Source organism: Pectinophora gossypiella, chromosome 22 (genome assembly GCF_024362695.1).
Source record: "Pectinophora gossypiella chromosome 22, ilPecGoss1.1, whole genome shotgun sequence".
Lineage (NCBI taxonomy): Eukaryota > Metazoa > Arthropoda > Insecta > Lepidoptera > Gelechiidae > Pectinophora > Pectinophora gossypiella.
In genome coordinates, this window is record NC_065425.1 from 6525671 (window position 1) to 6553569 (window position 27899).

At 37.6% G+C, this 27899-nt stretch overlaps 2 protein-coding genes across 4 annotated transcripts in view; both read right to left on the reverse strand.

The window, feature by feature from the left end:
- Window positions 1-27210, reverse strand: part of LOC126377103 (solute carrier family 10 member 6-like) — a 49191-nt gene extending 21981 nt beyond the window's left edge. The window contains exon 1 of one of the 2 annotated variants that reach the window (XM_050024764.1): window positions 27072-27210. The gene's annotated coding sequence lies outside the window, so the exon portion shown is untranslated. Of the gene's footprint in view, window positions 1-23324; window positions 23440-27071 lie in introns of those variants that run through there. The other variant, XM_050024763.1, reaches the window with a different exon arrangement.
- On the reverse strand, window positions 7089-27212 carry LOC126377119 (protein krasavietz-like). Of its 2 annotated transcripts, none has more exons than XM_050024793.1 (2): window positions 27072-27212; window positions 7089-8567 (listed from the first exon to the last, which is right to left on the reverse strand). In XM_050024793.1, exon 2 carries the CDS (start codon window positions 8503-8505, stop codon window positions 7246-7248), a length of 1260 nt encoding a protein of 419 aa, XP_049880750.1. In that variant the 5' UTR covers window positions 8506-8567; window positions 27072-27212; the 3' UTR covers window positions 7089-7245. The 2 variants fall into 2 exon arrangements, with proteins under 2 accessions (XP_049880750.1, XP_049880751.1); XM_050024794.1 differs by lacking the exon at window positions 27072-27212 and adding an exon at window positions 23325-23424.
- Window positions 27213-27899: the final 687 nt, after the last annotated feature.

Sequence of the window (27899 nt, forward strand, 5' to 3'; positions counted from 1 at the left end):
ATCACATTCAGATGAGATTTTTTGTTACCTGGCAATAAGTAGGCCACCTCCGAAATTGTGGTTAAAACAAGTTTTTACCAGAGTTGAAATTAATTAAAAAAATCGAGGTTTTATTGAAGAAAATCACATCTGAAAGTGGTGGTGTGGTGGTTCACTACAAGGCGACTAAAACCATGAACTACCTACTTACCCATGGGACAAGCTCATGCCTTCTTTCAATCAACATTCAACCGTACTAAGTCCCCCATCAGGCTGCTCCATTGCGACTTTAAGGACTATCGTAATAGGCTAGTTTCGTGTGCGTCAAGCTAGCGGCCTCAAAAAAAAAATGGACACGAAAAAATAATTTGACCATACCAAAAAATAGTACTCTTATTGAAAAAAATAGTACCTGTTGTAAAAAAATTAGTACCATCACGGTTCTGGATTTATAGCCATGTTTTATTGCACTTGCTAGCTTGACGGTGAGCGAAATTTGGCGAGAGTTAACGACAAGGTCTTTCGCTTTGATTTAAACGCCAAAAAATAGTACCGAAATAGTACTCACCCCCTGCAAAATACCGAAAGTAATACTTCAACGGTTCCAAAGTTATAAAGGCAGTTCTTTGATCCCGCTAGCTTGACGTTTTGAAAATACCTATTATCTGGGGAACGCTTGCATACTTCAGTATGTAACTAATGTCAATAAACTCGTATGAAATAGTACTCCCTACCATCATAATTTTGATCCGATTCTCTTTGTAGAAATGTTAAAAAATCATCATAACCTATGCCATACATTTGTTGTTGATACAGTCACGTAGACAATTACATAACCTCACAATTTATTCGTAAGTATTGCCATTTTAGAGGTCTACCCTACCATTTCTGTGCACTTCAGAGTGCTGCTATTACAAAAAATTCCTATTGCATACACCCGTATGTACTAATTTTAATAGAAAAGGCTGCATGGGTCTAGTTCTTATCGAAAACAATCTGTGATTTTAATACATCATAATACATTTTTAATCTGCTGTTTTATTTTATAATTTATACCTTCATGTTCAATTTGTTACGGATCGAAGTGTTTGTTAATAAACAATTTGCAGTATTTGTAGAATAACTCAAAGAGTTTCAACAATGATATTACTTTCATCTGACAACCCTGGCACTTCACCAATTTTTACCCAAAAATGGGGAAAAATACTAAAATCTGACAACATTCTTGAGCATGTGTAATAATTTTGTTCGCGACTGTACTTGTCTTGATAAATGTATGACATAGGTTATAATGACTTTTTGACATATTTCTACAAAGAGAATCAGGTTCAAATTATGATGGTAGGGAGTACTATTTCATACGAGTTTATTGACATTAGTTACATACTGAAGTATGCAAGTGTTCCCCAGATAATAGGTATTTTCAAAACGTCAAGCTAGCGGGATCAAAGAACTGCCTTTATAACTTTGGAATCGTTGAAGTACTACTTTCGGTATTTTGCAGGGGGTGAGTACTATTTCGGTACTATTTTTTGGCGTTTAAATCAAAGCGAAAGACCTTGTCGTTAACTCTCGCCAAATTTCGCTCACCGTCAAGCTAGCAAGTGCAATAAAACATGGCTATAAATCCAGAACCGTGATGGTACTATTTTTTTTACAACAGGTACTATTTTTTTCAACAAGAGTACTATTTTTTGGTATGGTCAAATTATTTTTTCGTGCCCATTTTTTTTTTGAGGCCGCTAGCTTGACGCACACACTAGTTTCCAACTAGTTCAATCAGTTACTATGGGATTTGTATGAAAATGCAATCTGTGACTTTATAGGAAAACATTATAAAATGTCGCAGTTATTAATATTAATAAACGTTTTCATTCTTCTATTTAAACTAATATAAAAAAGAAAACGTTTTTGTCAATTTTAGATCTGTCGTTATTTAGTAAGTAATCAGAATTTCATAATTTATCTTTCACCCATAGTAATAGGCACTTAATGCATGGGATTAATTGTCTGAGAACTTTATATTAGGCAGCTAAATTACTCAATTGTATCCAATATTTTGTTGTTTTTTTTTTTTAAAGAACGTCTAGGGCCCTGTGCCGAGGTTTTCCTTGCAGCTTCTTTTCCCCGGCTATACGGGTTGTGAGAAGCTGCAGTAGTTTTAGGCGGATGAGACGTTCGTTATGTAAAAATTGACGATTCAAAGTGTAGGTAACTAGGTATGTTACCTACTGAATAAAGATATTTTTGAAATTGAATGGGTGATGAGTTTGAAACCCTGTAACTAAACGGTTCACAATAATTCGATTTTAGGACCAACTTAGGACGAATATCAAGTCTGCCATCCCGGGTTACTTGCATCAATTTATGGATAAATTTTAGCATACTCCACTAAACTCCATTTAGGGTTGGTGGAAGTGTTTTACGGATAATAGCCGGAACTAACGGCTACAAAATATGGAGTAAGCTAAATTAAATTGCCCAAATTGTACTGTATTCATGTGTTATGTCTGATTGTTGAAATTTAGTTCTGTGCAATAAAGTATATTTGGTTTGATTTGAATGAGTAATAATTAAATCAAAACGATAAAGGGAATATAACCGTAAAGATTCAGCATTGTTTTATGGAATCACTTTTTGTTGGTGCAATAAAGCGTAATTCATATCGCATTGCACTTACTTATAAATACACTTCTCATCAAAAAAATCGAAACACTTCCGTTTTCATTGTTTCTGTCCGAATTTAACACAAAAAAGAATTCATACGATGAAAAAAAATACATAAATGTATAGCTGGCAGTTTGGCCATTACAGTAATAAGCGAAAATTCTAAATTCAAAATTAGAATTTCATTTGTTTATCTTATAAACGAAATTAATCACTGTTTTGAGACAAATGTGTGTTTAGGGTTGGAGTACATTTAGCGTTTAAAAACTAAAAATTGGCGCCTATCCTTAAACTTTTTGTTTTTTATTTCAATACTGTGACTTTGGGACGTCTGAAAAAAGGTTTTTTTTTCTAAAACGTATGGATACTTCGCCCACAGAAGCCGCCCAAGTTGTGGCATTGCTGGATTCTGGCCTTAGTCAGCGTGTTGTGGCTGCAAGACTGCATTTAAGCCTGTCATCTGTTCATAGAGTCTATAAACGTTATCGGGAGACTGGTTTGTTCACGCGCCGTTCAGGATCTGGCAGGAATCGGGTCACTTCTGAGCGAGATGATCGATTTATTGTAACAACTTCTTTAAGAAATCGACGCCTTAACGCTTTTCAACTGCAGCAGCGGCTTCGTGTTGTACGAAGGGTGGCTGTAAGTGACTCTACAATTAGAAGAAGGTTGAAAGATCGTGGACTGGTACCGCATAAGCCAGCAAATGGGCCGAAATTAACTGCAGACCATCGAAGAGCGCGCCTTAACTTTGCACGTGAGCACCTAAATTGGTCATACCTACAGTGGAGCAAAGTTCTCTTTTCTGATGAGTGTAAAATTATGCTGTATGGTAACGACGGAAGGAACAAGGTCTACAGAAGATACGGAGAACGCTATGCACAATGCTGCATTGAAGAAAAGGTCAGCTATGGTGGCGGTTCGTGGACGGTTTGGGGAGGAATCAGCGCCGACGGTAAGACAGAGCTTGCTTTCGTGTCTGGGCCACGTCTGCCTGCACTAAACTGTCATCGGTACGTCGAAGAGTGTCTCGAGCCTCATGTGATGCCCTATGCACATTTTATTGGCAACGGCTTCATATTCATGCACGACAATGCTAGGGCTCACACCGCGGGCGTCGTACGAGATTATCTTAACGAAGTCGATATCTCTATTATGGAATGGCCAGCAAGAAGCCCGGACATGAATCCCATTGAACATCTGTGGGATGAATTAAAGAGACGAATTCGAGCAAGAGATCCTGCCCCAGAAACACTTAGCCAGCTGCAAGATGCAATCCAAGAGGAATGGGACAATATACCACAGCATGTGATCGTGACTCTCATCCGATCGATGAAGAACCGTATGGAAGCAGTAATTAGAGCTCGGGGAGGGAATACAAGTTATTAAATAAACGTTTTTTAGCTTTTTTTTCATTTACGTGTGTTGTTTTATCCATTTCCTTTATACTCCATACGGAATAAAAATGACTCATTTAACAAAATACGAAACCTATGAAAAATTCATTTAAATTTAGAACATTAACATTAAGATTTGATAAGCTCATATTACTCACTATTAAACGACATTTAACATTTATTCCTAAATGTACACATTTTTCTGATAATCCTGACAAAACGTAAACTTGCAAGGTGTTTCGATTTTTTTGATGAGAAGTGTATATCTCAATACAAAGTTACTTTTGATTTCAGTTCACGGTTACGAATTAATATCTGTAATACACGCCTGTATTCCTATGTGGGCAGAGCCACAAGTCAACAATACTATAATCTGGTGGTCTAAAAACGCCACATCTAAGCAAAACATCTAAAAAATAATATTAAAATAATAATAAATAGTTTAGATATTGACCTCTTTAGCACAAGCACAACCACACCATCAACACCATCACTTAGTGAATTGCATAGATAAAGTGAGTAAACTGGCACTGTTTGTGATTGTTATTGTTTCTGTTATGAACGCATGTTTGAAATTTATTTTATTAACGTTCTTTTTATGTTCATTTAATTAGCCTACTTTATAGAGTAACTATATTGAAACCTATAGGTGGAGATTTGTAATTAGCATATAGTTACTAATGATTTTATTTACTGTACTATTCAGCTGTTAATCTTCCTAAAAGTAAATAAATAAATAAATTACAATTTCACATTTGTGTATATAAAAGAAAGTAGGCATGTCACCAAATGTCACATCACATCACTAATTTAATAGCCACCCACGCTTTTGTCGGTGTAGCATTCTCCATACCACTTTTTAGGGAAAAGTCAAATAGGTAGCAATATTGCTTTTTAAATTGGTTCGATGTGCCCCTTTCATCTCCCTCTTGACGGCCTCCGTGGTTCAGTGGTTTGAGCGTTGGGCTCACAATCCGGAGGTCCCGGGTTCAAATCCCGGTGGGAACATATCACAAAAATCACTTTGTGATCCCTAGTTTGGTTAGGACATTACAGGCTGATCACCTGATTGCCCGAAAGTAAGATGATCCGTGCACGGCACGTTAAGCTGTTACTCTCGGTTGCTACTTATTGATGTAAGTAAGTATCTAGTCGTTACATGAGCCATGTCAGGGGCCTTTAGCGGCTCCATAGTAACCCTGACACCAGGTCTGATGGGGTTGGTAATCCAGTTCACAACCCACACGATAGATCTCCCTCTGTATTCGTTCCAAGATATACTTAGTACTTATATACTAATTAAACTTACCTATTCGTATTTAGGTACTTTAATACTTTTCCGGTAGAAACGTGACGTGGGATTCCAAGACCGAAGTAACGCGTTTCCGGGTCGATTATTACGGAAAATATAAGGGTTTACTCATGGAACCACTTCAATACCTATAGGCAATGATAAGTATAATACGCTATAGTAGGAGATCGCGCAAAGTCGAGAGTGGAAAAATGAAGGAGAGAGGCCTTTGCCCAGCAGTGGGATCGAATAGGCTAGATAAGACGAGTCAGAAATCTGTCAAATAAAAAGTAAGAAACTATATTTTGTTGAAAATTATGTTAGAATCTAAATTCTGAAGTCGCTACATTGATGGGCACAGGCGTCCCCTCAATTAACGGAGGGGATATTGAGCACACTCCACCACGCTGCTGCACTGAGGGTTGGTGGAAAGACAAATCCTGGCAGTTGTCATTACAATACAAAATCATCATTCATATCATTCATTCATTTGTCATTCTAATCGAGCTATTTTGATCGAGGTGCCTATGGATACTTTTGCGGGAAAGATAACCTTACACATTATGTCAAATGACAAAAATAGCTACTAGAATTTCATTTATGTTCTTGTTCTATTTTAGTAAGCAATTCATCACGAGAATCAGTAACTGAGAGACGGGACGTACCTATATGTTCATTTCACTCGTGATGAGTTTGTATTAATAGTTACACGTTATTTAACAGTGGTAGTACTAGAAATAAAAAAGTTATACAATCTGCAGGAGCGAATCATTAGTCATACATACAAGAATAGCGCCTGTATTAAGTATTACCTCTTTACCTAAAGAGAATATAAACCACTAAGTTTTCTTTACCAATAAAATTGCCGTGTGATAATACTGGCTAGTTTAAAGTTCAATGTCTTGCGTTTTACTAAGAATTCCAAATTCAAATTAATTTTAAATTAAATTTCAATTAGTTCAGTTGTTCATTTGTTTTTCCGCTTTGTTTTCTTGGACGCAGCTGTTTTGTAACTAAGGAAAACTCTAAAACCGTATTACATTCCGTTAATGTGCAAAGCTAACATTTGCAACGTGATAAAATTATCGATCGATTAAATAAATTTTGCCGAAGTCGATAAGTTTGTGTATTTTGACAAAACGACATGACTTATTACAATCGACAAAATGACATAATTATATCGTCTGAATCGATAAAATGACCGTGACAAAATTTTATCTCGTTGTGCAAGTTAACCCTACAGGGGGGTTAAAAGGCCAAATCGCAGCTATTCATCTAAAAAGCAATATTGTAATTTGATATTTGCGCATATAAAAGTTCGCAATGTCAACAAACGTCAAATAGCAATATTGCTTTTTAGGTGAATCTCTACTCATCGCGCATATAATGATTTATGTTGTTAGAAAGGAGTTGGTATCCCTTCTGTCGGTTTTGACGACTTGCCCGGGAAGATAAGCAGCTGAATAAGATCTCTGTTTCTTATTTACACCCAATCTAGCATAATAACAACATATTTAAATCGACGTCTGTAATCCTTACTGTGGTTGGCCGAATCACAAATTGTCAGAAGACAGCTTGATGTGATGATAATTGTGCATTAGCGACCTAGAGGATGCCTATTTCGTGCATGAGATAATCCGAGTCTAATAGCTGCTTCTAAAATATCAGTTAGATTATGGATATTTAGATACTACCTACCTTTTTATGATCATAGAATTGTGTTACTTTCTAAACGTTCGAGAACAAAGACTATATTTAATTATTTATTTATTTATAAAAGCATTATGAGGGTAGTTTAATAAAGTACACGTGTGGGTATGTATGTGGAGTGCTACGGGTGAGCGCCGGCTGGGTCCGTATGGCGGAGCGGGCGGCGCTGGCGTAGTCAGTCTCACTCACTGCTCTTACTCTCTAATCATCGTCTTCTCCGCTCTCAGACTCCTCTTCAGCAGACTGCAGCCACTCGACAAACTTTTTCATTTGTTCGAGAAACATCATCTTGCCCTTGCTGGAGTTGGGCTCGCGGTACCACTTGAGGATCACCTCCTCGGAGAGAACGTTCGTCTTGTACAGCATCAGCACCAGCTTGCTGAACGCGCGCATGAAGTTCATGTTTACGTAGCAGTACTCCTGCACAGAGGTCAGAAGGGCCATCTCCGCCTTGGCAGACTGTGCGAATGCCGCGAGCAGTGGTGTATACTGACGCAAGTGCTTGGCCGCTTGTTCCGCCAACAACTCCTCCTTCTTGTTCCACTCACCGCGCGACATGACACACTGCCAGATGATAGCGACGACTTCGTAGTCAGGGATGGAGTGTTTCTGCGCCAACTCGCGCAGCTCCTGGATGATGTCGCGCACCGGCGTCTCTCTCGCCAGCTCGTCTGTCAGCGCCTGCGTCAGTTCGCGGCGAGCCTCCTGCGATGCCTGCGCACGGTGCAGGCGCAGCAGCTCAGACAACCCGCGGGAATCAAACCACTTGGCCAGAGCCTCCTCGCTGCGACGGTTCAGCGGCAGGAACTCCAGCAGCCTGCCCTCGAGTTGTCCTTTCTTGAGCGCGGCGACCAGAGACGCGGTGCCGCGCTCTGCCTTGATGGTAGCAAATACTTCTAAGACAAACTCCAGGGCCAAGTTGTCCTTCAGCAGATGCTCGTTGACCAAAACCAGCAGCACCGACGGCGGCACACACCCATTCCCGATCCACAGAGCAGTCATACGAGCCAGTTTTATGCGCTGTTGCGGCTCGAAACCCTTCAGATACACCAGCACCTTCTTCATTTCCTCCTCGAACATCTTCTCCAGGTATTTGTAGCGACGCATCAGTTTCACAAAAACCTGTTCGAAGTTGCGCATGGTGTCCATGTCGTCGGTGGCGGCGAAGATACAGGTGTTGGTGTTAGGGGTTTCCCCGTCCGTTGAGACAGAGCCGCCAGGGAGGAGGAGCCCGCCGGCAATGAGGACGTCGAAGATGACCTCCCCATAGCGGCGGTAGTCGAGTTTGGAGCCGGCCGCGTCTAGGAACTTGTACGCGGCTTCGAGGTCGCCGCCCGCGCGCTCGAGGCCCTGCACCAGCGCGTCGCGGAACCCGTTCGGGTCATACTTCTCTTTCTCATCTCTTTTTCTGGTCTTGATCCGTTGACCCGCTATCACTGGCTTTTCTACTTTCTGACTCATACAATATATTTGTAGTGACAGGTATGTAGAAGCCTTTTACTCCTTTTGCGAGTTCTCTCGGACTGAAAAGAAGGATATAACAATAGTTTATTTTCTAATCTTGTTTCGTAAGGCGCTCACGGTCAAATGTACTAGAGTGGCTGTTACCAGTAGCCATTATGAACACTAAATTTGTGTTACAAAGTTACAATTCGTAAATATAAACTTTTGGTACATATTGTATTAAATGCTATATAAATCTCGACTATAAGCAATGCCTATCCTTTATAAGATTTGTATTCCTATTAAAGATTCGGTTCTAAATTCTCAGAAAACCCTCAATTTACATGGATTGCGTGCGTAGTTTTAAATAATTATGTAGGTTAGGTAGGTATATCTTCGTATTGTAAAATTGATTGTAGTTTGATGTGTCACGAATTTTCATCTTGCGAGGAACAAATATATAAATAAGAATACGCGAGTTTTACTTTAAAATTACTAGAATCTATTTTCAAAACCGGTTGCGTTTAACATTCCCGATTTTAGGTAGGTATTTATCAATCTTGTTATTGCTTTCCATGTCCGACGGAATTCATGTTTCCCCTAGAACAGGTGTTATAATGTTTAACAGTAGTGTGAGTACCGGAATTGCATTAATGAGTTATTCATTCATCTTAAGTGAAATTTTCACTAACCTATCAAGTTGGTCTAACAGAAAGCTCGGTAAGTTATGGGTATTTAGTTCATCTTGCGATGGATTTACCTCTGACTACCCCTATTTTGACACAGTCGTGAGCTTATGCATGTAATGTCCAGTGAACACGCATAGCAACTCAGCGTAGTTCTCTCATTGCATATCGGAGTACAATCATTCTGACCTTCACCAAATATGCGCCGAGATGATAAATCTGGTCTTGGTCACGGTTGACTAGTGAACATTTATTTTTTATACCGTTATTGACGAGGCTAGGTGTTTCTAGAGCTTGTTTATGCAATTTTGTGTGTAAAGTTATACTATAATGGTCTGGTATGCGCGTCCGTTAAGTTCTAAAATCCTTTTGTATATTGGATTGTTTATGTTATGTATGCTACTCGATAATATCATGAAAATAAAATTGCCATAAAACTTTCAAAATCCGTAGCCACAATCTAAAACTTCAATACGTGCTGGGAATATGACATTGTTGCAAGGTTAACATTACCAAAACTAAGCTATATAGCAACATGTCATATCGCCACAAAAACCCCCATTTCGTATTCGATTACAAATGGCCGAGTAAAAAATGATGTTTTTGTATATCTGAACTCCCCGGTCGTCGCCATTTGCAATCCTAACACCCGTATTGTAAGTAGTTAACTCGAACGTCTCGAACCTTCCTGAACTCCGTTCTCATTTGGGGAGACTTTAAGGAAAACATCGAACTCAGCTCAAAGTTGGTATTTTTAGACGTAGCCTCAACCTTATCTCGAGTTTACTCCAGGGAGGTTGAATGGAGGCATGACGACATTATCAGACTCCAGTCAAGAAATACCTCAAGTCGAGGACGTAAATGTGAACTTAATACCAAAATTCTCAGCTCAGGCCGAGACAAGTGGAGGGAGTTTCGAGTTAAAATCTTATAACACGGATAAGACCATTAAAGCTTCTATAGAAGGCGACCGTTTCGCACGACTGCGTTTTGATCCAACGCTCATTTTAATTTATAAAACGTTTTAAAATTCTTCAACAAAGTTGGGCATTAAAATTCACGAGCGGTCGGCCGCTAGCCGGGTCAAGAATATGATTAATATAAATGATTTTTGAACATTATAGAGCTGTATTGTTGCGTCTGTGTCTCACCTAAGCTGAAGATTTGTCATGTTCGGTTTTTTACAGAAGCGACTGCAAGTCTGACCTTCCAACCTGCGAAGGGAAAACCAGCCCAATATAGCCACTACACGCCCTACCCACCTTGGCTTGCTTGCTTGCGCGCCTTGCGCTTCTAGATTAGGTTGTGTTGGTTTTCTCACGATGTTTCGTGTAATCACCTACAATCCAAACATAAATTCGAAAATCAGTGGTTTTGGCCTGTGCTGGGATTCGAGCCTGTAGCCTCAAAGTGAGAGTCAAGCGTTCTACCAATTTGGCTACCACGGCACATAACCATAATACAACCGTAATTTTTGACATGTAACTAGCATATGATCCAGCAATGGAGTCATGTAATGGATCCAAGTGGTCGAAGGGGCTCAAGTCAAACAATAATGGTATAAGCAAGTATAACTAGTAATAAGTATTTGGTTTCGAGTTGGGCACACAGAGGACACTTTCAATGGTCTTAGCTCAAGGTGAAGCTGGATTGCAAAACTTTCACAGCCTCGTAAGTAGGCACAATACATAAAGTATGAAATATAACTAGGATAACGATCTCCGTGGTCCTGTGGTTGAGCGTTGGGCTCACGATCCGGAGGTCCTGGGTTCGATTCCCAGTGGGGACATATCACAAAAATTACTTTGTGGTCCCTTTGAACATTACAAGCTGATCACCTGATTGTCCGAAAGTAAGACGACCCGTGCTTCGGAAGGCAAGTTAAGCCGTTGGTCCCGGTTACTACTTACTGATGTAAGTAAGTACTCGTTACATGAGCCATGTCAGAGGCCTTTGGCGGCTCATTAGTAACACTGATATCAGGGTTGATGAGGTTGGTACTCCACCTCACAACTCACACGATAGAGGAGGAGGAGCAGAGCCTATTACGTTACTTATGTACTTAGATTCTATAGATTAGATTTATGAAGATTTCGCGATAGCACTATAGAACATAATGCAGACAGGCGAACTATACACAATAATAATATTGAATTTGCGTAGGCAGATAGAAACAGTAGTACATGGTTGACACCACTGACCTTCTAACCGAAATAACTCGTTGGTTGACTTGCATTCACTGGACTTACCTACTCGATGCGAAATTACGCAAAAACTGTTATCGATATCGTGTTAAATTTCTACTTGTCAACCTATATTTACGATTATAATCGCAATAGGACGTACACTACGTCACGTATAACGTGAATGGGTCAACTGATTTAACCTCGTAACGCCGAAGCATAATTACGATTTCGAAGTAATAAACGACGGTAGTACCTTGAAAAGGACCAAATTTTTGTAGTCGTAAAGGCCGAGCACTTCAGGTACAAATTTTAAAGTGTTAGAGTTATCCGATCGGGTTCAAATTAAGTGGAGACCTATGTAAGGATGAATAGAAGACATTTTTGAAAAAATTACGTTTTTTTTTTAGTTCTTCCAGAAGGACTCCCGGTTTGAGTCACTACTTTTAGTAAAGTTTGAAAAATATTATTATTATAAAGGGTTATGTATTTTTTCATTAACATACATACCTATTTGTACGTCATAAATATGTGTATATACTTACATATTTAAATATAAAATAAGTAACTAGTTTTAGTTTTTATGATGTAGTTTGTGATTAGTCCCTCTGGAAGTACATTAGGTTTATATTATTAGGAAAAAAAATAATTCATGGTGTCAGTTTAGATCATCATTAGAAGGAAAAAGGAAATAAAATGAAGACGGTAGTTTTTTTTAATCATAAGATCACGTAAGCAAGTCAGTCTATATCGGTATGATTTAATCACATATAACAATTTAAAAAACTTTTTGAAAAATATCCGGACATGACACCTAAAGTCCCTTGCAAAGGACTAAAAAAGTTTGCTTTCATATTGCTAACGATATCGATACAAAATTGATAAAATAACTATGTCATGTTGTTGATTATTATCTTACCTGCGATTTCTGAAAATAATGTGTATGAAAAACTACGAAATTCGATTATTAACTTGATTTTTTTTTACCTCGTCGCCGTGTGCGCGCCATCTTTACCAATAAAATGACAAATTACGACAAGTGATACATATTTCTTTTTTATTAAAGCCACCTATTCACGAAATTGAATGAACTAGTTCATAGACAAAATACTTTTTTTCTCAATCGGCGCAAAGGTTTGAATTAAATTGACAGGCAAAGTTTTGGTCCTTTTAAAAGTACCTTCGTTGATTATTAGAACAAACTATTTCAAAATCTTCGGCCTTTATGACTACAATTATTTGGTCCTTCTCAGAGGACCCCAGGGCTTACGAGGATAATACATAACATTAATTAAAAAAAGTTAAAAACCCCCGACCAAAAAATAGTACTCAATTATTATGATAAAAGGTTAAAAATGCTAAACCCTATAAAAAACAAAAAATAACTTATCCCACATATAACATTCCTATTACACTTAACAAACGACCTGGTGACCTTGAAGACCTGAACCGATTTCCACCAAACATTGCTAAGAACACTCTCGACTAATATACCTTTCAAACAAAAAAATCCGCATTAAAATCGGATCATCCGTTTGGGAGCTACGATGCCACAGACAGACACATACTCATTTACACAGACACTTCAAACTTATAACACCCCGTCGTTTTTGCGTCGGGGGTTACAAAAGACGCTAGGGAGATGATTCCATCTAAATGCTAAATTATCAATCGAATTAAGAAGAGCCTTACTCGTAGAGCATTGTGCCCTAGAGTTATGCATTTGTCAATTTGGCAGGGAGCCATAAAAATTGAGTGGACACAGGAATGACTCTTTGCAATATATATTTCTAGATGAAAAACCACGTTTGGCAGCGTTCGATAGAATGATAAAGATCAGTAGAAGACGATGTATTGTTTAGATAACTTCTTTACCCTCGGAAGGACCTGCAGATAAAGTACAGGTCATTGCCATGTCCGTTGCGAATTAAATTACAGAATTTGAAGAATTTCCCATCGCGAAACAAGGACTCAACGATTCGCGTGGGAAGTTTATGCCAAACATGTACATAATCGCAGAATACAAGTTATTAAAACGAAATCTAATGACCCTTTAGGCATCTACGATTATTAAGTTGTCGATCAAGATGTAATATAGCCAAATTTCAAGGCGAATGCTTCAATTTGCTCGAATAATAATTGCTTTCATGTTTCACCTGAAATAGCAGAGTACTTTTATAGCCGTCCGGTGTTTATCTACCTTTGAAATTAATTCCTAACGATTCTGATGGCCTTTCCTTGAATAAATATTGCCAGCAGTTGGAATTGAAATTTATTTAGCGAAGACTGGCGAATCGATCAGGCTTCGGATAGAGTAGCTACGTACAGATAATACATTAATACCTACAGATAATTCCTTAAAAGGTATTTAAAAGTGAATTTGCGTTTTGCAAATGCGTCTAACAAATTGTTTCTAATGGTTGATCTTTAGGACTTAAATGGTTAAAGCATTTTCAAAAGTAAGAAGATGGTGTCAAAGGTAGATATTGCAAATAAAACAGGAGATGACAGGTGCAGATGCAATATAAAATATTTGTAAAAGACAAACACATTAACACTAGCTTGACCACTGTAGACGGCGATACGGCTCACCACCTATCACGTTGGTTTAACAGAAAGCTCGGTAAGGTCTGGATACTTAGTTCATCTTGCGATGGATGTACCTCTTCTTCTATCGTGTGGGTTTTGAGGCGAATTACTAACCTCATCAACCCTGGTGTCAGGGTTACTATTGAGCCGCCAAAGGCCCCTGACATGACTCATTTATAACGACTACGTACTTACACAGTAAGTAGTAACCGGGACCAACGGCTTAACGTGCCTTCCGAAGCACGGATCGTCTTACTTTCGGACAATCAGGTGATCAGTCTGTAATGTCCTAACCAAACTAGGGACCACAAAGTAATTTTTTGTGATATGTCCCCACTGGGAATCGAACCCAGGACCTCCGGATCGTGAGTCCAACGCTCAACCATTGGACCACGGAGGCCGTTGTTGATGTACCTCTGACTGATATACTCGTGAGCTTATGTATGTACGTAAAAGATAAAGGCGTGAAGTGGTTAAGAACAATGGGTACTTAGAATTAGAATCTGTAACCATTGTGTAACCTGATATAGCACGCATGATACAGAAGTTGAAGTGATGAACAAACAATAAGATTCACTGAAGTACGCAATTGAGGTTGTTAGTCGCTAGGTCCTTATCAATATGCTGAGTCAGTCCCATTTCCCTGGGTAGTGTTAGTTACTAGTCATAAATTGTTAATCTTAATTATGTTACTTATGCAATCTTCACTGTTTTGGGAAGTAAGTTTATTCTATTCTATCATAAGTTAAACTTTGTACAATAGTTACGTGAGAAATAATAAATGCTAAAATAACTATTTCAACGTAATGGTAGATAGGTCGCTTTTCCCTATAAACTTACGTAGAAACAATGGTGTTGGTATTAGTACACACCATCTAAGTTTATTTAAGTTATAACTGTCATTTTCTTATTCGCCGAAAAAGAAAGACACGGGTAATCGACAGGCATAACATTTATGGAACACACGTCAATTTTATGTAGAAGTTTAAAAAGCCCCCCAGCATTTTATATTGGCCAATAAACCGACAGAATTAAGTTGACAGCACACGTCAAACGGGCTATATCAGCGAGATACCTATCTCATTGCCCGGGCTATTCATACATTCACTCATTCATCCGTCCCATTCCTTTTCGGCGAATAAGAAAATGACAGATATAACTTAAACTAAAACCAGGTGTCTACAGGAATCTGGGCCATTATTTACCTTAAATTAGTGCTTATAAGATTATGTCGCGGATGGATAAAATGATTGATGAATGTGGAGATAGCAAGTATGTCAGGTAGGTATGTCAGGAACTGCCAGAATCGAAGCAAATGGAAGTCTATGGTCTCTGGTAGTCTATGGTATTTACGCCGACAGAAATAGGTGTGAAAAAGTAAAATATCTGAAACGTGATATATTTCTGTATTAATTAAATACTGGCTCGCCGACTTATTTGACTCACTCTTTCCCTCGTGGATTAAATAACAATCGATACAATGGATTACAATAGAATCGCTAATGTTTCATGGTCACGGCTGTTGCGTCGTAATTGATACCGACCTGATATTCTATACCTAGTTTTATTTTATAATAGAAATACGTGGCTTAGAATGGCTTCGTTACATCTGTAAATTCAGCCGAGTACTAAGAAAGAATGGTTTATGGAGAGTAGTAGTTGTAGGGTGGTGGAGTAAAAATAAAATTACTCGTACTGTTCAACGTTATCTTATATTTTCCTTTTCATAAAAATTATAATCCAGAACACTCGCTTCTAATCTCTAAACGCCGCCATCTCCCCCCCGCCACCCACCCCTTCCTCTCACTCCCCACTCAGGATACATTCATAAACTTCACCTCATACACTATTTAACGTACAAAAGCGTAAGTATTTACAGCGAATAAGATGTCATCTTAATACACTTATATACTTCTTTTGTGTATTGGTACCTTACACCCTTGTATTAGCGGAGTGTCTATAAAATGCATGAATAAAATATAAAGTTTTTTTTTAAGAAAAAAATAACAAATATGGAATTTTGTTTTAATATGATTCCACGTTTAGAATCTAGGACATAAGCTGTTCAATATCTGGGACAGCGAGCATCGATGTCTTACAACTGGTTATCAGAAGTCAGATTAGCGGAAAATCGTAATGGTTGAGAGATCATGTCACGGCTACATAACATCCTGTGACGGACAAAAATAATCGGGTCAGGTGGCAACTCGCACACATGACAACTGGCACGTGTCAGTTGGAGTGGCGGCTCTAGGGCGGTGCGAACGCACCGGGCGCCATTTTAGGGGCGCGCCAAAATCAGCAAAGACGGAACCTCCCTGGCTCTCAGCCCTCGTAACTAGATTGGGCACACCTGCTCTGTTAATTAGACCTCTTAGCAGTCACATAAAACTCATACATTTAATGGGTGGCCGTAAACTAATAAAAAAAACTGTATTTTGAGGGGCGCCACGGTGAGGTCTAGCACCACCTAAATATTTTGTTAGGGCTGCCACTCAGTTGACACTAACGCTGCATTTATGTGGCCGACTCGCCCGGAAGATTATTCGTGCGGGTTGTCAGGGGACAAAACAGAAATGTTACAGTAACAATACAAAACAAAAATCTTACACAAATAAATATGAAATCAAATAATAATACTGTCTAGGTGCTTAATATAAATACGCTTTGAAAAAAGTATTCTGACGGACGACGTAGGTATTAAAGGACCTCTACTTTGAGTAACTATTATCTAATCTGTGACCAAATATAAAATCAAGATAAAAGTATAAAAAAATACGTCTCGCCAAATGTAAGTATAAAATTATAATAATCGATACTTTTATATTATTGTATTTTTATATTTTATATTATTATAGTATTGAGCGGGTAACGTAGTTTTCTTAGAAAATATTTCCTATAAGGAAAACTGATTAACAATTGACGTTAATAAAAGTTAATTAGTCAAGTTCAAGTTCACATGTAAGTAAGCACAATTAATTACTTTAGTTTTCTACGATGTAAAGTAATTAATGATAATTATATAAAACAAATGATAGTTTAGTCTTCTATGAGGTAAATAGACATGAGATGGAGAAAACAGGAAAGTTTAATATCGGAGGTTTGTGCAATTGCGTGCAATAAACACAGTCATGCAAACAATAACCATTAATATAAATCAGGGCTATTTCAAAGGTCAAAATAAATGCGAGGACGACTACATACGAACAAGATTTAGTTACTAAAAGCAGGTCATGGAATAATAAACTGAAGAGTCCTACTGTGAGCTAGATTTTCCATTGTTTTTGCATGTTTTCGTGATTATGTAATAAAGTCAAAAACTTTATCGATTAAATCATCATTATTCATCATTCATGTTGATGATTCAACCAACAGTGGCTGCGGATTGTCTATGATTATTTGTGGCTGTGCCCATCCCATTAGCCCGTTATCCCTTACGAGCATGAGTTTATTTAAGGAGATAAGTGTGTAAGACGATAAAATTATCTATGCGCGCAGATTATTATCGATAACTAAGTAGATACTTTATCGATAATAATGTAAATAATGTTGATCATAATTGCAGTTTTATTCTTCTCTTCTTCTAATCCGTTTATCCCCTGTTGGGATGTAGGTCTCGAATAACGGATTTCTACTCCTCGCGATTTTTTGCTGCCTCTGTAGCTTGCTTCCATGGCATGCGCAGAGTTTTTAATTCCCGGTCAACCAAGGGTCGCCAGGTCTCTTAGCAATTTGATAAGGTATGTAAAACAACCTCCGTGGTCTAGTGGTTAGAGCGTTAGGCTCACGATCTGGAGGTCCGGGTTTGATTCCCGATGGGGACTTTGTCAAAATCACTTTGTGAGACTGTCCTTTGTTTGGTAAGGACTTTTCAGGCTTGAATCACCTGATTGTCCGAAAAAGTAAGATGAAGCCGTGCTTCGGAGGGCACGTTAAGCCGTTGGTCCCGGCTATTAGCCGTAAAACACCTCCACCAACCCGCATTGGAGCAGCGTGGTGGAGTATGCTCCATACCCCCTCCGGTTGATTGAGGGGAGGCCTCTCTGCCCAGCAGTGGGACGTATATAGGCTGTTTATGTTTATGATGTAAATTTTACAAACAATGATATAAATAGTATCTAGAATGACACTGTTTATTTAGCGCTACCTAACGTCGTTTGGTTACGATCTTGTAACGTAGCGAGTAGGCGCCGCTACTTTAAAAGCGCCCCCTTGATGCCGGGCAGAAGCGGTATTAGTACTGGTTAGAGGCCGAGGAAATGGATTCTGGTAGGGCTCTAGCTAGAACATCACCGATTGAGAAATTGGTCGGTGTACTGCGGAACGGAAGGCGATTGGGGCAACCACCGTTCTACACGCCCTATCTATGGAGTATTGAAGGCGATTATTCCACCGACAAGAGCGCAGCTCTTAAATAAAGAGAAAGAACGTCGTTTGAAACATTAACTTGATGACATAGTAAGTAGGTATTTCTGCCATAACCTGGTTTTAACCGATCTAAAAGGAAATTACTATAAGAAGTCACTGCTTCAATATCGAATATCGATAAACAACTTGCGCAACGCAATAAAAGTATAAACTTGTTTGGTTGAGGTCATATTTGCATAATTAAATGCAGTCGATAACTTTACTTTAAATACCTAAGCACCTTACTTGTAATTAAAAATATAAGTAAATATTCACTAAAATAGTTGTCTCGAACATTATAGACGGCGATACGGCTTCCCACTTACCACGTTGGTCTAACAGAAAGCTCGGTGAGGTGTGGGTAGTTAGTTCATCTTGCGATGGATGTGTCTCTGACTCGTGAGCTGATATTATGTTATAAGTAAATTTTGGAAGAAAACTTTATATACCTATTATATTTTTCTATTAGATACTTATCACAGCATGACCTACAGAAGAATCGAAAATTGAAGCTCTATTTAGGTACCCTATCATAGAAACAAATACATACGGAAAAGCGCAGTTTTTGTGAATTTTGCAGCCTTGAGTTTTTAATGAAAACTCTAACCCTATTTTTTTACTAAATCATTTGAGTGCGTTGGACCACGACCTGTTCTGATGTTAAGCAGCGATGTGACCTAAAATGCAGCACGCAAACTCAAGTAGTGCCTATTCGCTCTTGCCATGGATATCCCCAAATTGTATGCATCGGGGAACAATGTGGCAGGGAGAGAATTCTATTCTTTAGTAATTAGTATTTAAGTTCGCATAATGATGAAGGAAGCGAATCTAGAGGTTAGACGGAATGCCTCTGCCAGACGCCAAACGCGGATCGCCGTGTGGTCGTAAAAAAACCATAGCAGCCTATATACGTCCCACTGCTGGGCACAGGCCTCCCCTCAATCAACCGGAGCTATCAATCAACCGGGGATATGGAGCATACTCCACCACGCCTGTCCTTTCCTTACTCCTCCTTTTTTTACTGTCCTTTGGTAAATACTTTTCAGGCTTGAATCACCTGATTGTCCGTCGTAAATAAGAATCGAAAATGGCTATTTAGGTATCCTAATGTATAGAAACACCATTTCGCAGCCTTGACTTTTCAATGAAAACGATTACCACAGTTTTGCCGGTTAGGTATGATTATGTTACAAATGTTCTGCTGAATTCGTTTCAAATTGACCATGATAATTAATACTAATGCAATAGTAATCGATAATAGTAATCGAAAGTAATCGAAATCTTATTGCATCTCGCGTTCCATATTATTTATTACATTATTTTAATTTTACTGAACTGTTAAATAAACCATTGCAAAAGTCTCCTTGTAGTTGCGTTATTCACTAAAACACTTTGTGAAAACTTTGTTAAATCTCTTTGTGATCCCTAGTTTGGTTAGGACATTACAGGCTGATCACCTGATTGTCCGAAAGTAAGACGATCCACGCTTCGGAAGGCACGTTAAGCCGTTGGTCCCGGTTACTACTTACTCATGTAAGTACGTAGTCGTTACATGAGTCATGTTAGGGGCCTTTGGCGGCTCGATAGTATCTCAGACACCAGGGTTGATGAGGTTGGTAATCCACCTCAAAACCCACACGATATAAGGAGTTGCGTTATTTGTGTGTTTGTGTATTTTATACTGAGAAATTGACTTGTTACCAATCTCCACAGTGTAGGCAATAAATCTATCTAATCTAGAATTTATCAGTCTATTTACAATGTCATAAATGGTGTGCAAAAAATAACCATTCCTATTCTCAGTAGTTTTACCAGTTGAACTACTGGGAATTTCCCTCCCAATAGACTTACTGAATAGTAAGACTTCGCATTTCCCATTAGTTGCCGGACAACCAGTAATGTGACGTGGTGGCGTGGAGTGGGAATATTACTGTTTATTTAGCTTTATTTTTCAAATTGTTTTTTGTTATCTGTCTGATCTGCCTAAAGATTAGGTAATAAAGCTATTTTTATTAAGTTTTCCGCCTTTTTACTGCCGGGAACGGTCCCATAGTGGGAACGGCACATCACTTCGCAACGTTGGCTATATGCGAAAACGTCTTACAACGAATTCTATTAACTCGACTTATACCTACGGATTGCTTGCCTAGTTGACTTATTAAGACCTCAATTAAGTCTATTTTCAAACGATAATCTATCGACACGCAAGAATGCACTGCTACCATAATATCCATTAAATGTTTTTGTCCATTTAAATGTTTCCTTGTAATTATTTATCTGTTGGAATTAAATAACTGTGTCCGGGAGTCGGATCCGTTTTGTTCGGTTCATGGACTTAGTGTAGGTAATGATGACTCAAGAAACGTGTGTTATGTATGTATCTATACTAACTTAGATAGGTGTATTACGTAAAGCTATGTGCGTATATTTGTGTTTAACGTTAACAGTACAGTAGGTAAGTAAATCATGCATACTTTTTCATTCGATTTTTTTGCGTAAATGTGTTTTATTGAACAATATAAATATTTTCCCTATATTCTATCCTACTTTGTTGCGTTTTTTTAAATCAAATGGGTGTTCCCTCGACATCATTTCCCCTCTTTTATTTAGAAATAAGCTTTAATTATTATGTTCGCTCCTACTGTGTACCTATATCTACTTTTATCTAAAATAAAATATTTCTATTCTATTTTTAAAAAGGTTACGAAAGTATCGATGATGTAACGAGCTTACCCAGAAGATGCCTATTCAGTGTTGCCATGGCTGTAGATAAAGATATTTAAGTCTAAAATGTAGGATTAAATTGCTCTGCTAATTCTATTATACTTCAAGCAATAGTTAAGTTAGTTCCTATGCCTATGTAACACCCCATTATACTACATGGAATGCAATAAATAATTGAGAATTGAATTGAACTGAAGTACCAAACTAGTTACAGGCTATCTTGTATTGCACAGATAATAAAACCTAAAGGCTCACACACCACGTTCACCTCTCTCACAACCGGTCTAGATTTGGTATTGCGTCATGTCATAACTACGGGAACCCGCTTTGCTGTTATTACCTATTCAGATCTGAGTAAAAGGAAGGCTTACTTTTTATTTCCATATTTTATGGGCTTTGTCGAATAAGGCTAAGTTGTGCTTGATTGTCCTTTCATTTACTGTAAGACAATACATCTGGTTTAATCCAAACCAGTTATGAGGGTTCAAAATCGACGAAACGTTTCGAGAAAAAGTAGGTAATGCCCTGCCCTTGCGCTTCCCTTTGCTCGTCTAGATTAAGCATACGTTTACCAGAAATAAGACACTTTTTTTTGGTTTTTGATGTTATGGTTAAGACAGTGTAGTAATACCTACTAGATATAGGAATATAGACATTGAAGGGGTGGGAGGGAAGGGGGATTGAAGGTGGAAAAGACGAATTCATTGTATACATTATAGAAGGAAAGAGAGGAAGGGGAAGACCAAGAAGAGCTTACATGGAACAAACAAACTTCGTGTCTTATAGGGAAGTCAAAAAATTTGATTTGGATAAAGAAGATGGAGAATACTACACCGAGAAGAGTTGGCTATTAAGTTAGAAAGAGAAAGAAGTACATTTTAACTACTGATAAGGGATGGATAGAGATTGTAATAAGCCTTCACCTTTAAAACGTAGCATGATTACAATGACATAATATCTCGTCCCTTTCGTACTAAGCTATATACCGTAAGTGCGAAAGTGACGTATCTCTCTTATCTTTGCTAGGCGATTATTATATCTCTGTCTTGATGTGATTCTCTTCATGCTATGTTTTAAGGGGTATCAGATATTATACATAACAATCGTATGTTAACTCTACTCTTGAATATATTGACCAATTCAACTCTGCTTGTACATATTATTACGTAGAGCTGTCCGATTTTAATTATTATAATTAATTAAAGTGTGAAACACGTCATCAGTACATTACTTATGGTTAATATTATCAACCAGTGACCGAACTTGCGAATGTAGCTGTTTTGAAGTAATATTATTGGATGGTTAAAAGTTATATCGCTGATTGTACATTTCATAATAAATAATAGGTGGCCTATTCAGTGATGGCGAGTGGCGAACATTGGTCGAGCAGGCCCCATACTACCACATAGCCCCAGTATCCCGGTCCACTAACACCCAACCCAATAGCCCAGTTCTCTTTATTCCCATAATCTGCAATAGTCCTACACGAACCGAAGATTGTGTCACTGCACTTTCATAGTGCATAAATTTATAGATTAAATTGTCTTAAGGGACCTCTACGTATTGGCTTCGGCCCTACGTAAGCCTTCCAAAACTCCGGGACTCAATAGGCCCGAGATATGGATACGACATACATAATATTATTTAAGATAATTATATTAATTATGTTTACAGTATACTCCTGATGTAGATATAGATATGTATTATGATGGTTTAGTACAAACAACAACCTACATAAAGAAGTTCGTTTGTCTATTCGTTTGTTATGCTGATTAATAATTAGATATTATTAACGTTAACTGTAACAAATCAAATATATTAGCACTAACAAATAGTTTAATAATTTAATTAATATAGTCACTTAATAATATTTAATAAGATTTCGAACACTTGCAACATTTTGGTTAACATTCACTTTCAAAACAAGTTTAAATTAGGATTTCAGTATCTTAAATAAAGTCTGATTAATGAATGAATGTGTTCTAGATGGTTCTAGACTTTGCAATACACAATGAGATCGATGATTACTTATAAGAAATCAAGCAATGACTTTTTTGCCAACCACAGCAGAATAGTAAAACTAGGTATCTAATCTTAAATATTCCTACGTAGATACACTTTACCACAAGATAAATACACTTCAACAAAACACCGTCAAACAGATTACTCTGTATAACCTTACATTCACATTGTAATATTACATCAATCACCATTATCAGCCCACGTGATTAAACCAAAAGAGGCTCACCTTTGGCCGTATGTAATGTTGCAATAGTCAACCGAGTGAAAGTATTAAAAAGTAAAAAGTTCAAAATGGTGGCACACACGATGCGCGCGTTTACTGCGCGCTGCGAGTTGGTACTACCGTTGAGTTCGTCGGTTGGTTGAAATGAATGGTTGACGAGTGGGTTCAAGTTGTGGGAAATAGCGGGGCTAACTGGTAACTTGCAGAAACGGAAAGTAAACTAAGTAGGTATCTCTACGTTATGTTAGATAGAAAAAAAATAATCGACCTAATATCGACTGATACAACACTATGCTAATAAACGTCACTAACTTACGTATACTTTGACAGATCTCAATTTTTCCCGCGTGTTGAGGCTATTGAAATATAATCACTAACTGGACTGAACTGTGGGGTTATAAAAGTTAATATTGCTTTTTTACATAATTTGCTTCGATGTTGGTTGTTCTGTTTAACAGTAGGTAGGTACGGTCATTGATAATTCATTGAAAGAATGTGGAGGGATTTCTGCTGGCTACTGAATTTATAATTTGCTTTTCTGTTTTAAGTTGCTCTGTAAATATGCCATAAGCTAGTTGGTTTTCTTGTTCTCTGGATTTAGTTTTATTGATGTAGGGTTTTAGATCCACCGTGCCAGCCGTGTTATCATCAGGTAGGAATTGCAAGAGGTATTTAAATGATCATGATCATACCCGCTCGCCGCTCAAAATCTACACCACAGACCTATGTCCCCTTCTACAAGCGTCAAGGCTAGCTACTCGCGATTCGGATCTGACAGCTCACGACCATATCCCTGCGAACTCCATACTTCATACTGCAATGTACCTACGTGATTTAGCACTCGTCGTGAATCGTATACATATATGTATAAATAGGCATGTAAATATACAGACTTAGGCACGGAGCGCGGTGATGCCTATTAAATATCTAATTTAGAGCCTTCCGATTCAGAGATTCAGATTGCAACGTCCGAGTGTGTTTTCTTAAAGTTTACGTGACTTTGCAGTCGTACTCGTGATGCAATCTTCGGGTTTCGTCGCTGTTATTTTGGCTCATCTTATTTATCTTGCGACATAAAACTCAAGTGACTGTTCAAAACAATTTGTGACTCTCTCTATCCAAGTATAGGATAGGTTTTAATGTAGGTGTCTATTTATTGTGATCTTGTCTTTGGTCTTAGCACACGTAGACGCAAGTTTATAGAGCTAGAGACCAGTGTATTAGGACCAACCAACGAAAGAGAAGATTTACGAGGTACTGCTGTTGCTGTCTATTTTGCCTTTGAAATCATATATTTAGCTATATCTAACATTACATTGCTTCTGTCCTTCTGTATAACAAGTTGGCGGTAGTCAACAAGTTGTCTAATTTTTACAGATATCCTGTTTATCACTATGTAAGGCAACTTCGTCACACATTATTTTAGGACACCCACAAAATAACTTGCGTAATGAATTTTTTTTGACGTGACTTATTGTAGATTTGCCGCAAATGGCATTAACTACTTGGCCGGAAGGTACCAAACTAAACCACCCACAATTTGGTCTAACAAAAAGCTCGGTGAATTGTGGGTACTTATTTAATTTATCATGCGAAAGATGAACCTTTGAGTTGCGTAATCGGATATGTAGTATTGGACTTATTTTATATTAGGTACCTAAATAGATAACGAAACTTTTGAATAGCGCTTAGCGTTAGAGCTATGCAGATGCCGTATTTAATAAATTGGTTTATTCCAGATAACCTGTGAAATGTTTAATGTTTATATGTTGTGTGTTTCATCATCTACTTGTACAAAATAAATAAATGCCTACCATTTCCAGACCAATGCAAAGTTCATATAGTCACCTGACAAGTAATTGCTAGTTGCCTATAAGTAAACATAACAGGGTAGGTATACAATATAAGCTATTGCACGGCGCCTGTCCTTGGTCGTAGCTATTTAGATGACGTTATTCACGTAATGATGATGTGCACATTTGTTATCCAGCTAGCTAGTTAGTTAACAATACTACCTATGGGTATATTAAGAAAATTATCTAGCTATAACTTGTGCATTTAAAACTTTTTGATCCAATAAAAAATGTCCTTTTTATTTTACTTTAATGTGTTTTTTAGGTGGTATATAAAAAAAATATTCAGAGAAATAGGTACCTACTTTACTAGTGAATGAAATCCATGACTTCAACCAGAACAAAATCTAATCAAATTTATGTTCTTTGTGGAAATATAATAGGTACCTAACAAACTTTATTATTTAACATAAAACTATCTTTTGTTTTTATATTAACCTCGTAAAGCCGAGGTTTCCAGACACAATAGTAAAACAATGGAGTTTGGATTTTAAAAGGACTGTCGGCGTTACGACTTTAAAAAGTAAAATAGGACAAAATTTTTACACATTTGTTTGACTTTTGAGAAGTGTGTGAAATGATAAGATAAATATGAACGCAATACAATTGTGATACAATAACTGAGATAAAATTAAGATAAACTTTGGACTTGAGTGACACTAAAGATAACTAGATGCAATAAACATTTATTTTACTTTTCATTTTAGTTAAACTACCCAATGGTAGTTTCAGCCAATGCTGATCTAATTTTTAGACACCATTTATAACGTTATGTTAAGTAAAGCAGTGTGGCTGTATTAGTTTTTTTTATAAAATAGGGGGCAAATGAGCAGACACATTACCTGATGGGAAGCACTCACAATGACCCACTTTATGTGGGTAAAGCAGTTTGGCCTTATTGGTCAGCTTTTTCATAAAATAGGGGACAAACTAGCAGATGGATCACCTGATGGTAAGCAATTATTAACACCCATAGACACCCACAATACCAGAGGGGTCATAAGACTGTTACCGGCTCTTTAGATAGAAGTAGGCCATTCCACCTATCTTGTGTATAAAAAAGTTAGAAATCTTGATTTAAAAATAGAAATAAAGATATTTGAAGTGTAATAAATATTGTCAGAGACTTCTTATCGTTTTGAATTATATTTTTTCTCATTTGCCCTAACCTGCAATTGGTTGGCTCACCATAAGCAGTTATTAGGACTTGGTTGTTATGTGCGTGCAAGCCAGACCTCCTCATTAGAGGGCTACTTTCATTAAGGTGTAACTATTTCAATTTAAAGAATTAATCATTTTCTTTAACATGACTTTAGTAGAATTGCCACAGGTGGCATTAACTATTTGGCCGGACAAGTGGGGAGTGCTGGAGACCCTCACCCGGAAAGGAATTAAAATATTAAATCTCAGAATATTAAATAATGTTATGTAAAATGCATTTTTGATTTTAGTTATACCTACCTACCTAACAAAGTTAAAAGTTAAGGAAAAGACATTTAGGAAATAAGTATCAGTAAACTGACTTCTTTGTATACCTATTCACCTACGATAACAAACCGTTAATAACAATGGAGGATTTTCTATCTAATGAAGTTTCTTTACAAAATGAACCATGTACAAATATTTTAATGTCACTTTGTACATAGCGTCAATGTAGTTTCGTGAATTCTCAAACCAACGCCAAACGTAAGATGTGCACCGTCGACCTACAAGTAGGTAACAGTTACATAAAACGTGGAAGGAATTCAACCGTGTGAAATATATTTCCTACTATTTAACTGAATGAAAGTCACTGGGAAATCGATTGTCGAAACGAATTAAGCATTGTAAATAAGGTAACTGAGCCAGACTTACAAGAAATAAGAATATCGAAGTAAAAGTTACGAAATTTACTTACGTGTTCAAGCAGGGATTCGCCTCCTTATAATGCAAGTACCCCACTATCGAAATTGTATGTATCTTTTAGTAATGACTTCACTTCATAAACAATCAAACACGTTAAACAGTATTTCAATGAAATACCTTCAGATTAACTTATATCAAGAGATTTAACCTCACTTTCAAGTCACTTCCGTAACTTGACATTTGTAAGAAACAATATAGAGTAATGACTGAATGAAAGAGAACTTTTTGTCTCTGGCGTCTACAACAATTGTTTTATCTCGCTTGCACCTACAAATCTATCGCTATGAAAGTAAAAGAAAGAAAAAGAACGAGCGTTATTATACCATAGAAATTCATACAAAATTCACCGTGAGGTTTTAAACTATCGCGAAGCAATAAGGAGGATTGCTATTTGACGACTATGTATGTACGTCTACTACGTCTGTTCCCTTGTAACTTTCAAACCACTAATCTGAATTTAACAAATGAGGTGTCATTACAAGTGTCTTGATTGTCTGCTTATTATTATATTATCGACTATGCAACGTCCCGTAAAAATCGATGGTACCCTTAGAGGGTATAAACTGAGGATGATTTATTATTCCAAGCGTATTGTGTTGGGTATCAAATGAAAGGGCTTAATTTGCACATTCAATAATTAGCTTTTACACGCGGGTTTGCTTGAATTTACACGGTAATTACGTATAATGGGGCACTTTCCAGGCTACGTTCATCAGGTAGTTTGTGTTTATTTTATTTTGCTTTATTTCTATATTTGTATATTTTTTCCGGTACCTACCTAAAGATTACCTAGAAGAAATGCTGCATAAGCAATAAGGCC

Coding starts and splice junctions, on each gene's coding strand:
- LOC126377119 (XM_050024793.1), bottom strand. CDS start 8,505: ATGAGTCAGAAAGTAGAAAAGCCAGTGATAGCGGGTCAACGGATCAAG.